The sequence below is a fragment of the Hylobates moloch genome, unplaced genomic scaffold, assembly GCF_009828535.3.
Source record: "Hylobates moloch isolate HMO894 unplaced genomic scaffold, HMol_V3 SCAFFOLD_5, whole genome shotgun sequence".
NCBI lineage: Eukaryota > Metazoa > Chordata > Mammalia > Primates > Hylobatidae > Hylobates > Hylobates moloch.
This window is the reverse complement of record NW_026652280.1, coordinates 78,970,368-78,984,597: the sequence shown is the minus strand read 5'-3', so window position 1 is coordinate 78,984,597 and position 14,230 is coordinate 78,970,368. Positions and strand designations below refer to the sequence as shown.

General features: G+C 41.1%; 1 protein-coding gene across 2 annotated transcripts in view; it reads left to right on the top strand.

Annotated features, from left to right (window-relative positions):
- Positions 1–12,997, top strand: part of LOC116467873 (putative membrane-spanning 4-domains subfamily A member 4E) — a 138,465-nt gene extending 125,468 nt beyond the window's left edge. The window contains exons 5-6 of one of the 2 annotated variants that reach the window (XM_058438754.1): positions 10,880–10,981; positions 12,856–12,997. In XM_058438754.1, the coding sequence (XP_058294737.1) occupies positions 10,880–10,981; positions 12,856–12,918 (165 nt within the window). In that variant the 3' untranslated portion in view covers positions 12,919–12,997. Of the gene's footprint in view, positions 1–6,498; positions 6,658–9,242; positions 9,408–10,879; positions 10,982–12,855 lie in introns of those variants that run through there. The other variant, XM_058438753.1, reaches the window with a different exon arrangement.
- Positions 12,998–14,230: the final 1,233 nt, after the last annotated feature.

Genomic DNA, 14,230 nt, shown 5'->3' with positions numbered 1-14,230 from the left:
ACTCGGAGAGGTCCATTCACATACCTCTTCCCAAAATTTATTTGTCACCAATTTTCCTATTATGCTTCTTCCAAGTCCCTGACCACCCAGCCAAACCATTGGCTATAGCCCATGAATCAGTATATAATTGCACATCTGGCCATTTCTCCTTCCAAGCAAAGTGCACAATGAGGTGCACTGCTCGACATTCTGCCCACTGGGAAGATTTTCCTTCACCGCTGTCCTTCAGGGATGTACTAGAAAGGGGCTGTAGTGCTGCAGCTGTCCACTTTGAGGTGGTGTCTGCATATCGTGCAAAGCCATCTGTAAACAGGGCCCTTGTCTTCTCTTCCTCTGTTAATTGATCATGGGGAACTCCCCATGAGACCATCGGTGCAGGCTGGGGGAGAGAAGGCAGTGTGGCAGGAATGGGGATCATGAGCATTTGAGCCACTTCCTCATATGACTTACTTGTGCCCTCAGGAGTTGCTCAAGCCTGGTCATGTATATGCCACTTCCATTTGATTATGGAATGCTGCTGTGCATGCCCCACTTTATGGCTAAACAAGTCAGAAAGCACTCAGTTCATGATAGGTAGTTCAGGTTGCATGGTGACTTGAAGACCCATAGCCAACCGTCCAGTTTCTACCAAAGTCCAGTAACAGGGCAAGAGCTCTTTCTAAAAAGGAAAGTAGTTACCTACAGAAGATGGCAGAGCCTTCCTCCAAAATCCTAGTGGCCTCTGCTGTGATTCATCTATGGGGGACTTCCAAAGGCTCCTAACAGCATCCCTCTCTGCCACTGACACCTCACGCACCATTAGATCTGCTTGGTTCTATGGCCCAAGTGACAGAGCAACTTGCATAACAGCTTGGACCTGTTGCAGAGCCTTCCTCTGTCCTGGACCCCACTGAAAACTGGAAGCCTTTCAGGTCTCTTGATTAATGGGCCAAGTGACACAACCAGGTAAGGAATGTGTGGCCTCCAAAATCCAAATAAGCCCACTAGGCATTGTGACTCTTTCTTGGTTGTAGGGGGTGGGGGCAAATACAGCAACTTTTCCTTCACCTTAGGAGGAATATCTTGACAGGCCCCACACCACTGAACCCCTAGAAATTTTACTGAGGTAGAAGGTCCCTGAATTTTAGTCATATTTAATTCCCATCCTCTGGCATGCAAATGTCTTACCAATAAGTCCAGTGTGCTTGCTACTTCTTGCTCACTGGATCCCATCAGTATAATGGCATCAATATAATGGACCAGTGTGATATTCTGTGGAAGGGAAAAGTGATCAAGATCTCCCTGAACAAGGTCATGACACAAAGCCAGAGGAGAGTTGATATACCCCTGAGGTAGGACAGTAAAGGTACATTGCTGTTCTCGCCAGCTGAAGGTAAATTGCTTCTGGTGGGCCTTACAGACAGGAATGGAGAAAAAGGCATTTACCAAATCAATGGCTGCTTACCAGGTACCAGAAGATGGGTTAATTTGCTCAAGCAATATAACCACATCTGGTACAGCAGCTGCAATTGGAGTCACTACTTGGTTAAGCTCATGATAATCCACTGTCATTCTCCAAGATCCATCTGTCCTCTGCACTGGCCAAATGGGAGAGTTGAATGGGGATGTGGTGGGAATCATCACCCTTGCATCTTTTAAGTCCTTGATGGTGGCACTAATGTCTGCAATCCCTTCAGGGATGGGATATTGTTTTTGATTTACTGCTTTTCTAGGTAGAGGCAGCTCTAATGGCTTCCATTTGGCCTTTTCCACCATAGTAGCCTTCACTCTATGAGTCAGGGGGCCAATGTGGGAGTCCTGACAGCTGCTAAGCATGTCTATGCCAATTATGCCTTCTGGCACTGGGGAAATGAATGCAGGATGAGTGTGGGGACCCACTGGAGCCACTGTAAGTTGAACCTGAGCTAAAACTCCATTAATTACATGACCTCCATAAGCCCCTACTATAAATGGAGGATCACAACGACGTTTTGGGTCTCCTAGAATCAATGTCAGCTCAGAGTCTGTCTAGTAGTTCCCAAAAGGTCTGATCATTTTTTCTTTCTTTCCCCAATCCAGTTACCTGGTAAAAGGCCAGAGGTCTCCTTGAGGAAGGATGGGAGAAAGATTAACAGCATAAATTGTCAGTAGGGTAGTGGGAATCCTTCTTTAAGAAGACCTGGACTCCTTTTCATTCAAGGAGTTCTGGGTCTGTAAAATGGCACATGTCTGGAAATTGATAGTGGGGCTGTGATTCTCTGTTTTTATAATTCAAATTAGTGTTTTGTCCACTCCACCTGGAAGTTTTCTGCTTATGTAAATTAAGTACGAATTTGGTAAGCTTCCTATCAATTTCACTTCTAGGAACACTAATTAATTAGCCAATGCCAGAGCTCTACACAAGTCAGGCTATTCTGATTGCTGCTTTGCCTCTTCTGTCCATTATGGTAGCTATGCCCACCTTTCCTTTGATGGCTGAGTGCTGCCATTTGGCCCCTGCCATCTCTGGATCCAATTATTTTTATTGCATTTAAATTTTGTAGTTGAGTGACTGTAGTTCCTACTGTAAGATCTGGCATACAGAGAAGGGCAATCACAGAGCTCTTCAAGGATGCAAGTGCTGCCCTCTCAAATCTATTTCACAAAGTATTGGTCAAGGGTATATCTTCTTGAACCCTCCCAGCTGGGATGAATAGGCTTAAAGTGACTAATCCACTCCTTCATCGCAATCTGCCTAAGCCTTTGGATCCCTTCCTCTACATTAAACCAAGGAGATCAGGCATTTTCAGCTCACTCACACTGGGCCATCTTTTAATCCATATTTCAGCTAACCAAGCAAATAAACTGAACTTTTTTTAACTCCGCAAGCTGCAACATTAAATGCAGAATCCCTGCTTAGAGGGCTCAAATCAATAAATTCAGCCTGATCCAACTCTATGTTCTTCCACCATTATCCCACACCCTTAATATTCATTCCCATGCCTGTTTTCCAGATTTCTGCTTATATAAATTAGAAAACTCAAGCAGTTCTTTTCAAGTATAGCACACCTTCTTGTGGATCACATTCTGAACCTCACCTTCTGAGGCCTGCTGGGACTTTAGTCTAGTTATAGGTCTAGAAGCAAACAGGGGCCTTGGGGGTGGGTCCTAAGGAGAATCAACATTGTCTTGCTTGGCAACTGCCTGAGGAGAGGCCATCACTATCGGGGGATCTGCACCGATAGTCACATATGTTCTTTTCTGTTTTCCCTAGGCATTGGCCGGCTTGAGAAATAAAGGGACAGAGTACAAAAGAGAGAAATTTTAAAGCTGGGAGTCTGGGGGAGACATCACATGTTGGTAGGTTCAGTGATGCCCCACAAGCCGCAAAAACCAGTAAGTTTTTATTAGGGAGTTTCAAAAGGGGAGGGAGTAGGTGAATAGGTGTGGGTCACAGACATCAAGTACTTTACAAGGTAATAGAATATCACAAGGCAAGTGGAGGCAGGGCGAGATCACAGGACCACAGGACCGGGGTGAAATTAAAATTGCTAATGAAGTTTTGGGCACCATGGTCATTGATAACATCTTGTCAGGAGACAGGGTTTTGAGAGCAACCGGTCTGACCAAAAATTTATTAGGTGGGAATTTCCTCTTCCTAATAAGCCTGGGAGCGCTATGGGAGACTGGGGTCTATTTCACCCCTACAGCTTCGACCATAAGAGACAGGCACACCTGGGGGGCCGTTTATAGGCCTATACCCCCAGGCACATATTCTCTTTCCCAGGTATGTACCTTGCTGAGAAAAAGAATTCAGCGATATTTCTCCCATTTGCTTTTGAAAGAAGAGAAATACGGCTCTGTTCCACCCAGCTCACCGGCGGTCAGAGTTTAAGGTTATTTCTCTTATTCCCCAAACAATTGCTGCTATCCTGTTCTTTTTTCAAGGTGCCCAGATTTCATATTGTTTAAACACACATGCTGTACAATTTGTGCAGTTAATGCAATTATTACAGGGTCCTGAGGCAACATACATCTTCCTCAGCTGACAGGATTAAGAGATGAAAGTAAAGATGGGCATAGGAAATTACAAGGGTATTGATTGGGGAAGTGATAAGTGTCCATGAAATCTTCACAATTTATGTTTAGAGATTGCAGTAAAGACAGGCATAAGAAATTATAAAAGTATTAATTTGAGGAACTAATAAATGTCCATGAAATCTTCACAATCCATGTTCTTCTGCCATGGTTTCAGCCGGTCCCTCCGTTTGGGGTCCCTGACTTCCTGCAACACATCACTGTTGCATTAGGCAGCACAGGGTTTATCTCCTTAGACAAAGGTGAAAAGGCTGATGACAATGTGGGTTAGGGAGGGCATGTTGCCACTACTGGTGATGGGGAAGCTGTTTTTTCTGGCAAAAAAAAGGCTCCTCAGAGTTTACAAGCTCAGTTTCCCCAGCTTCATCAAGGTCCTACCGCACATCCCCATTCCAAGTTGCAGGGCCCCATTCTTTTTCAATCAATGCTCTCGTTTTAACAGTAGACACCTGGCAAGTCTATGCATGCACCTTTTGTTGCACGTCAGCAAATTGCATGATAAAAGCTTGTGTCTAATTGTCCACAATTTCAGCTCTTTCTCTACAGAAGATAAGACTCTCACTCGGGGCAATCTTAGAAGATTTGAGGCTCAGTATCTGCTTCTGAAGCTTAGAGTTAGAATCCCTGAGTTCATAATTTTCTTTCATCACTTTGTCCAGTGAACTTAGGAGCAAAACCAACAAAAGAACTCCATCCTTAATATTCTGTTTTTCTAGATCCACTCCTGGTACCAAAATCTGTATTAGTCAGGGTTCTCTAGAGGGATAGAACTAATGGGATAGTTAGGGTTCTCTAGAGGGATAGAACCAATAGGATAGATGTATATATAAAGGGTAGTTTATTAAGACCAGAAGACTAAATGAGTCTAGTCTTTCCACGTTTTTCTTCCTCCTTTTATTCTGGCTATGCTGGCAGCTGATTGATTGAGGGTGGGTCTCCCTTTCCTAGTCCACCAACTCAAATGTTAATCTCCTTTGTCAACACCCTCACAGACACACCCAGGAACAATACTTTGCATCCTCCAATTCAATCAAGTTGACACTCAATATTAACCATAACAGACAGCAAATGCTGTTCTATCTCTGGAAAGTTGCACTATGTATATATATATATATCTCCAATATATTATCTTTCAAAAATTGTAATCAGGCTACTGATAGAATTACTGACATAATAATGGATACTTTATCAAGGTAGTCAATGAGGGAATCTTTATGAAGATATAGAGAATTATTGAGAACAAGTATGAAGTGCGATCACTCAAAAAAAAAACTCTGCAGCTTGGGATTCAGCCCATAACAGTCACATAAAGTATTGATGTGGCATAATGTTTATTGACGGATTGATTAAAATGTAGATTCTGGCCGAGCGCTGTGGCTCACGCCTATAATCCTGGGACTTTGGGAGGCCGAGTTGAGCGGATCATTTGAAGTCAGGAGTTTGAAACCAGCCTGGCCAACATGGTGAAACCCCTTCTCTACTAAAAATACAAAAAAATTAGCCGGATGTGGTGATGGGCACCTGTAATCCCAGCTACTCAGGAGGCTGAGGCAGGAGAATTGCTTGAATCCCGGAGGCGGAGGTTGCAGTGAGCTGAGATTGTGCCACTGCACTTCAGCCTGGTGACAGAGCAAAACTCCATCTCAAAAAGGAAAAAAAAAAATAAGTAGATTCCAACTGTATCCAAAAAGGATTTTGAATTTTCAATATAAGAAATCCACAATAAAATTATTATATAAGAAGAAGCAAATTTAAAATGTAACTCTCCTGTCAAGAAGCCTTTCATAAAGCCAATAAAATGCAAAATCCAAGATCTCAACAAGGGTTTTTCTGGCTAAACACTGTATTTGAGTTTTCTTTGCTCAAAAGATAAATATCAAACTCTGGAGCATGATCAATATGGGTTTTCCAAATCTGGCCTAACCCAACTTCCTAGTGTCTGCCAGGATCTGCAGCCACACTACACTCTTCACACTTTCCTGTGTAATTTTAGTACTTATAAAAAGCCTCCTTACCTTTACCCATGAGAAGAGAAGGTACAAAAAGGAATACACAACCAAGAAAAACAATTTAAAAGGTCAAGAGACACGAGAGGCAAGCAGCATTTAGAACAATGATAAGAGATCGGGCACCAGAAGCAAGGAATGGCAGGGAAGGACACAGGCAGGACTGTCCAGCTAATGTGTAAAAAATCATTGAAAACCCTGCTAAATGATTTGGAGATTATCTCATCTGCGCACAGGAATTATCTGAAGAATTTAAGCTGAGGAATTATGGGATCATATTTGTGTTTTGGCGAGAGATTAGAGTTGAAACCACTATAAGGAGACAAGTTAGAAGACTACTGAAATAAGATAAAGGTAGACAGCAATGTAAAGTAATTAATAGAGATATATCTGAGGATGATGTTGGATTGCTTAATTAATTTTCATTTCTTTCTAGGTTGGAGGTAGTCTAGGAATGAGTATCACCAGTTCAGTCTTGGCTATATCAGGGATCTTAATCAATGCAATAAGCTTGACATTTTATTCATCCCGTTACCATTACTGTAACCACGATCAGTTGTCAAGTAATTGTTACATGACTATGTCCATTTTATTGGTGAGTGCTTTCTCTTTTCATGAGATATTATCATAGAAGCAAGTTTGGGGGAGTGCTGGCTCTGGCAACAACAATAATTAACATTCCCTAATTGCTGAATGACTTTGGAAGTTGGAAGTGATTGAGAAATAGAATAATCTCTCATTTAGGAGTGTCAGGTACACATCTCATCTCTGTCTTTATTTTTCCTCTGTATGTGATGAGGCAAAATGGGAAGAAAGCTTATAGTTATAGAACACCTACTCCTTAATAGTTACTGTGCTGGGTATTTTGCATAAATTTTTCTGTTTAATTTTAAAACATTGATGCAGTGTCTACTGTTATCTCCTCCAGACCCCTCTAAAAATGGGGTCAAGAAGTCAGTCCCGGCCGGGCGCAGTGGCTCATGCCTGTAATCCCAGCACTTTGGGAGGCCGAGGCAGGTGGATCACGAGGTCAGGAGATCGAGACCATCCTGGCTAACACGGTGAAACCCCGTATCTACTAAAAATACAAAAAATTAGCCAGGCCTGGTGGCGGGCACCTGTAGTTCCATCTACTCTGGAGGCTGAGGCAAGAGAATGGCGTGAACCCAGGAGGCGGAGCTTGCAGTGAGCCGAGATAGCGCCACTGCAGTCTGGCCTGGGCAAAAGAGCAAGACTCCGTCTCAAGAAAAAAAAAAAATAGTCCCTATTCTCGAATAATAAAGTAAAATTGTCTTGAACAGTATTTTATAAGTGGTAACTCAGTATCCTTTCCAACATCTTTGGATGTTCTTGCAACGTTAACAACTTTTATCCTCAACATGTGGCACCTGAAAAATTCTCAGTCTCCATTTTGAATTTTACTACTTTTTTTGTACCAGTTGTCCTTATTTCAATGCTATCTCAATTGCTTTATTCTGAAAATTGCCACTTATACAATATTTTGTAAGTAATAAAACTTTTTGATGTTTTGGGCCATTGGGTAAGTGTAGGGGGGAGAGTTCTTGCAGCACATCGCAGCAGACTAAAATGCACAATTTAATCTTTATGATAATTATTATTATTGTTAGAGATGGAGTTTCACTCTTGTCGCCCAGGCTGGAGTGCAGTGGCGGAATCTCTGCTCATTGCAACCTCCACCTCCTGGGTTCAAGTGATTCTCCTGCCTCAGCATCCTAAGTAGCTGGATTTATAGGCGTGTGCCACCACGACTGGCTAATTTTTGTATTTTTAGTAGAGACAGGGTTTCTCCATGTTGGCCAGGCTGGTCTTGAACGCACCTCGGCCTCCTAAAGTGCTGAGATTACAGGTGTGAGCCACTGCACCCAGCCAAATCTTTATTATTAAAAAGCCTATTGGTCATTTTCAACACCACAAAATTTTCGGTTACTTTTCCTCTCTATGAACTTTCAGGCTTTCACCTTGCTGCTTAGTTCTTTCCCTCACTGTGCCCTTCCCTCATGTGTACTTGGAAACTCAACTCTCTTCCTAACTTACTAGACAGAATCAATTGCATTCTCTTTACTTCATTTCTGACTAATCCCACATAGTCTTGAAGGCTACGTAGTCACGCCAAAATAACCACTTGCGGTGTCTTTGCTAAACTAATTTACTTTCCTTGAGATATCTAATGCTTTTTATAGTAAGTAATTTTATTTCTTGCTGCTCACTCAAAATAAGAAAAGAAAGCTTCTTTTGAGAATTTGACAAATTTTCCCAATGTCACTTAGTTAGAAATTGGCAAAAGCAAGATTTGACTGTAGAACTTCTTGTCTCTAATTCCCCTCTGATTTGCTATTGTTATCCAGAAGAAGGACCTTACTTTTAGTTTATGAGGCTCTCTTCATTCACAGACTTTAATGGCACAATGATAGAGACAAAATCTGGAATTGGCCAGGTTCACAGGGCTGATTTCGTGGGCATGGGACCTGTGTAACTACTCAGGACTTCAGAGTTAAAAGAGCCCTGTGCTTGATTTTTGCTCTGCTGTTGCTATCTTGAAATTATTTTTAAAAATTTTAAACAAGACACTCTGTAAATTACGTAGCTGCATTCATCTCAATCACCTTTCCCAGAGGCCATGATGAATTCCTATTAACTGTGTGAATATTTTTATGCCTGTTCTCGTAGCAGAGGACCTCCATAAGAGCTTTCTGGGATTTGAAGCAATGGGTCTCTTCTTGCCTGGGCACCTGCACATTCAGTCCACAGGTCTATGAGCCCATAGTGTATGCCCCGTCACAGGGTTGGCACCCCGGTAGACGTAAGAAAGAGAATAGTTCCCTACCACAAAGGAACTTCGGTTCTCCTGGAAGAAAAAGATAGAAATGCTGGAAAGCATATAATTATTAAAGAGACTAGAAAAAGTTGAGCTCTAGAAAAAAGTAGTTAGAGTCTACCACCCGGAATCATTAGGCAGAACCATATGAAATCGCCAATGATCAACTATGCTTAACCTAGAAAGACAGCAGTTTCATAAGCTCAAGCTAAGATATATATGTAATTTTAACAAGAGAGTCTATAAATTACATAGCTGGTTCTGCATTCATTTCAGTCACCTTTCCCAGAGTCCATGATGAATTCCTGTTAATTGTGTAAACATTTTTATGCCTGTTTTTATAGCAGGGGACCTCCGTAAAGGCTTCCTGGGATTTGAAGCAACGGATCTATACTTGCCTGGGCACCTGCACAATCAGTCCACAGGTCTATACACATGCTACGTTTTTTGGAAGTCCAGCCCTGTATTTGTTTTTGTAAATAAAGTTTTATTGAAATGTAATGAACCCATTTATTTACATATCGTGTATTGCTGCTTTTGTGTTATAATAACAGGTTTGAATATGTGTGTCAGAGACCTTACGGTCTGCAAAACCTAAAATGCACATTATCTGGCCTTTATGGAAAGCTTGCCATCTTCTAGTCTACCCTTCTAGAAGGTAAAATCCTTGAAGATAGGGGAATTATCTGTTTTGTTTGCTGCTCTATCTTCTGTACCTACAACAATGTTGGAAACACAGAGGCCACTACAGCTGTTAAAGGCACAAGAAAATAAAAAAGCAATGAATGCAAATATTCTCAAGGTCTCCTTAAGTCTGCATTACTCATATCCTGAGCTCTTGGTCTATTGGTTCTTCCTCAACAGAGGGACTATCCCTAACCATGGAGAGAAAAAGAGAGAATATTTAAACCAGATAATCCTTGCATCAATCCAGGGTAAAATTAATAGAAATAAGTGTACTACCCAATGTTCTCCAAATTTTGACCATGTTTCTTGGCTGAAGACTAGACCTAAAGCCAGTGCTCTGGGGAGATGGATTAAAGACTGACCTACTTGATGTTCATTGTTGTATTAGCTTCTTATTGTTACTTTAACAAATTACTACAAATCATTAGGCAGAACCATATGAAATCATTTAGTGTCTCAAGACAACACAGTTTGGTTATCTTATGTTTCTGGAGGTCAGAAGTTCAAAGTGGGTCTCACTAGGCTAAAATCAGAGTGTTGGCAAGGCCGTACTCCTTTCTGAAGGCTTAGTCAACAATAAGTTTTATTGCCTTTTCTGGCTTCTGTAGGCTGCCTATGTTTCTTGATTTGTCATCCCATCCTCCAACTTCAAATCAAGCAATGCAGCATCTTCAAAACTCTCTTGAACTCTATTCTGCCTCTTGCTTCCACTTACAAATATTCTGTCATTATTTTGAACCCACCTGAATAATCCAGAAAAATTCTCTCATTCCAGCTAATAAGCAACCTTGATTTCAGCTGCAAATTTAATCCTTTTTGCTGTGCAAAAAGAACATTGGTCCCCCAGGGAGGTCTGCATTCTAATCCCTAGAAGCTGAGGATTAGGGGACTAGGATGCAGACCTCCCTGGGGGACCACTACTCTGCTTACAATCACTAAGATATGGAATCATAATATTTTCTCAATGATATGAGTTTCTAGTACTCAATAGGATAAGATGACAATTATCTTTATACTACCTCCTAAGTTTTTAAAGCACTTTCATCTTCCATGCCCACAATAGCACTGGGAGGTATTGAACTAGGGAATAAATGTCTGTGATTATTTTATCAGTGAAAAAAGTGAGAAGTTACTTCAGCAGATCAAGAACTGCTCAAGGGAATGGCTGCCACTGGGAGGCAGGTTTCCTGACTCCCAGCCAGTGCTTTTTCTCTTATGACATTGTGGTTACTGGTAAATGTTTTCGCTTGTCATCTCCATTTCTCACATTCCCTTGTGATGCGTTTTCTCCTAGGGTATGGATGGCATGGTGCTCCTCTTAAGTGTGCTGGAATTCTGCATTGCTGTGTCCCTCTCTGCCTTTGGATGTAAAGTGCTTTGTTGTAGCCCCAGTGAGGTCAGTATTGGCCTTCATTTGAAGGTATCTGTATTACTTTCGCATTGCTGTATAATCAGTTAAACAAACTTATAGTCTTAAAACAGTACACATTCATTGTATTTCAGTTTCCGTGGATCAAGAGTCTTGGCCCAGTGGATGTGGGTCCTTGGTTCAGAATCTTATGACTCTGTCATCAGGGAGTTGGCTGGGGTTTCTCTTTCATGTGAATGTGGTGGAATTAATTTCCTTTAAGTTGAGAACTCATGACAATGTACTTTTTCTTTGAGACCAGCAGAAAAGTCAGAGTCTCTAGTGCTTTAATCCTCTCATAAAGCATTCACATGAAGAGGTGAGGTCTATCCAGAATAATGAGTTTTTTTATAAACTGAAAGTCAACAAATCAGTACCTACACACGGGACTTGTATCCCATCTTATACACAGGTTTCACCCACACTTGAGGGGTGGGAATCACAAGGGGTCAGTGAGTGTCACCTTAGAACTCTGCCTAGCACAAGAGCAAAATAAAAGCTCTTTGTCCCCTTCCTTTCTCACTCAAAGGGTATAACCTCTGAATCCAGATAAGAAAATATTTCACAAGGAAGAGGTCCCCAAAAGTACTTGATTTTATTCTATTATCCTATTACAACAACTTTTCCTGGAATACGGAAGGAATATCATGATCTCAGACTTCTCTATCAGTCTGTGCCCACCTGCCCACTCTTTTACCCTGAGACCTCCAGCTGATGCTGCTCCTGGCAGCTAAACCCAAAGAGTGTCACACAGAGAGAGGAAAGTAGGGAATGGAAGGAAAGAAGAGACCAAGAAAGAAGCTCTAGGAAGAATGGGGAGGGATATCCTCCAAGGGTTGAAGGTTCCAGAATGAGGAAATGGATAGTAAAACCCCAACAGCTACTCATTAGCTTCATTACCCAAAGGCCCACAGGCAGACAAAACCGACAGCCAAACAATAAAACAATCATAGTTTGATGAGATGGTTCTTCTGGTGCCCTTCTCCATCATTTTGCACAACTTTGTCTTCTTTTGAGATTCCCAGGAAACACCACATCCACCTCCCCCACAGCCCTTCCTCACAGAAGAGAGATTGACTATAGCACATTAACTCTAATAGTGGGTTTTTGCATTGTAATACCTGAGAAAGGAGAGATTCTCAGCAGTTACCAATGATTTTATAATTTCATTGAGTAAAGCTTTTTCTTTTCATTGAGTGAAACATTTGGACATGGAGGTAAACTCTTTAGTAACTTTCATGTCACAATATTTAAGCCTGTGTTCCCTTCGGCTCTTAGCATAGGAGCTGGGGAATGTTGTTTCCTAATCTCCTGATGTGAATTCAGAAAAGCAGTGGTTTAGGGGCATATGATAGCTAGGTCTCTATCTCTTCCTGTTCTTCCACCAACCCTATGTCACACTGACTTTGTAGAAGAATAACCAGAACTTTCCTTAGTTTCGTGATGATCCCTGCTATTCTGGGCCAGTGTGGTTTTTGCAATACATTATTCATAACTAGCAAATCATGATTTGGGTATGTTGATGTCATCAGCATGAACAACCTGGTTTGGAAGAAGAGCCCCATATTTTTCATAACACCTTGGTTTACCCAATGTATTGTGCACTGTCATCCACATGTAAGATTGATCCACTTGCGAGACCAGGGCAGTGGTCATCAGCAGCTCAGGTCAAGAGCTATCACTGAATGTTGTGCCCTAAATCGGGCCTGATCTAAAGAATGAGAAGCCCCACATGACTGATATTGAGAATGAATCAGAGAAGAAAAGAGTAAACTCTGATAATGATGACTTTATGTGGGCAGGAAAGGGGCACTCTGAGGTGATTTGGGTCACTCACCTATGGCATTCTGATTGTTTCACAGGTTGTGTTAATTCTGCCATCAAATTCTCACATGGCAGAAACAGCATCTCCCACACCACTTTGATGCTAGCAAAAGATCAACAGAAGAATGCTCCAGAAATCTATGCTGACTGTAACACAAGAACCCCACATGAGAAAGAACCAGAATCCAACTCCAATACTGATAGACATACTGATATCATTATTACATGTAATCCAACTATGACCTCTGTGTGTGTGTGTGTGTGTGTGTGTGTGTGTGTGTGTGTGTATATTCAAAATTATGTTCTCATTTTTTCCCCTGGAACTCAACAACTTATTTCACTGGCTCTTTATCAAGAGTACTAGAAGTTAAATTAATAAATAATGCATTTAATGAGGCAACAGCACTTGAAAGTTTTTCATTCATCATCAGAACTTTATATGAAGGCATTAAACTGGCAAATAAGATTTGGAAGCAGAAGGGCAAAAAGATATTGCTAAAATGAGGCCTCCATGCAAAACACATACTTCTGCTCCCCTGTATAACATTCCTCCCACTTACTTGACTTTTTTCTGCCATATTTGGGGACCAAAGTGCTTTTTCCTTCATGAAGTGGAGATTCATGGCCTTCTCCCCACTCCTTTTCCTTCTGCTTTCCTTCACCCATAGAAAGTACCTTGGAATAGCATAGTCAGTCCTTGCATGTGCACAAGCTATCATTTGAGTAAAAGTATACATGGAGTAAAAATCATATGAAGGATCAGATTCAACTTATATTTTCTATTTCTTCTTCTTCCTCTCCTTTCCCCCACCTTCTGCTGGGCAGAATTATATCTTAATCAAATGTGTATCCTGTGCCATATATGGAAATGTACAACACATGGTATTTGTTAAATGTTTGTTAATTACATTTGCTTTTTTATTGCAGAGCAAAAATAAAATTAGAAGCAATACTTTCATGTGCTACCTCCTTTCTATTCAGATGCAATATGATGGAAAGAGACTAAATGTTGATGTCGACAGTACTGTATGGTGGTAAATAATGTGGACTTTCTAATCAGACAACCCTGGGTTTTCATCTTGCTATCCCATCTCTGTTGTTTACTACCTATGTAGCTATGAACATGCCACAAAATTTCTCTGTGCTTCACATTTCTCTTCAGCAAAATAGTAGTAATATTTTCTGGCCCATAGACCTATGATAATTTCTTGGTATAATAAAGATAGAGCAATTAGCATTCTGGTACATATGGAGCCTCAAAAGCTTTAATTAATACATATACATATATATGTACATATATACATATTATTTATATTTGTCAGTTCATCATTTTATTCAGCATATATTTGTAAAATATCTATAATGAGGCAGACATTGTTTTAAGCATATAAGAAAATAGTGGTGAATAAGAGA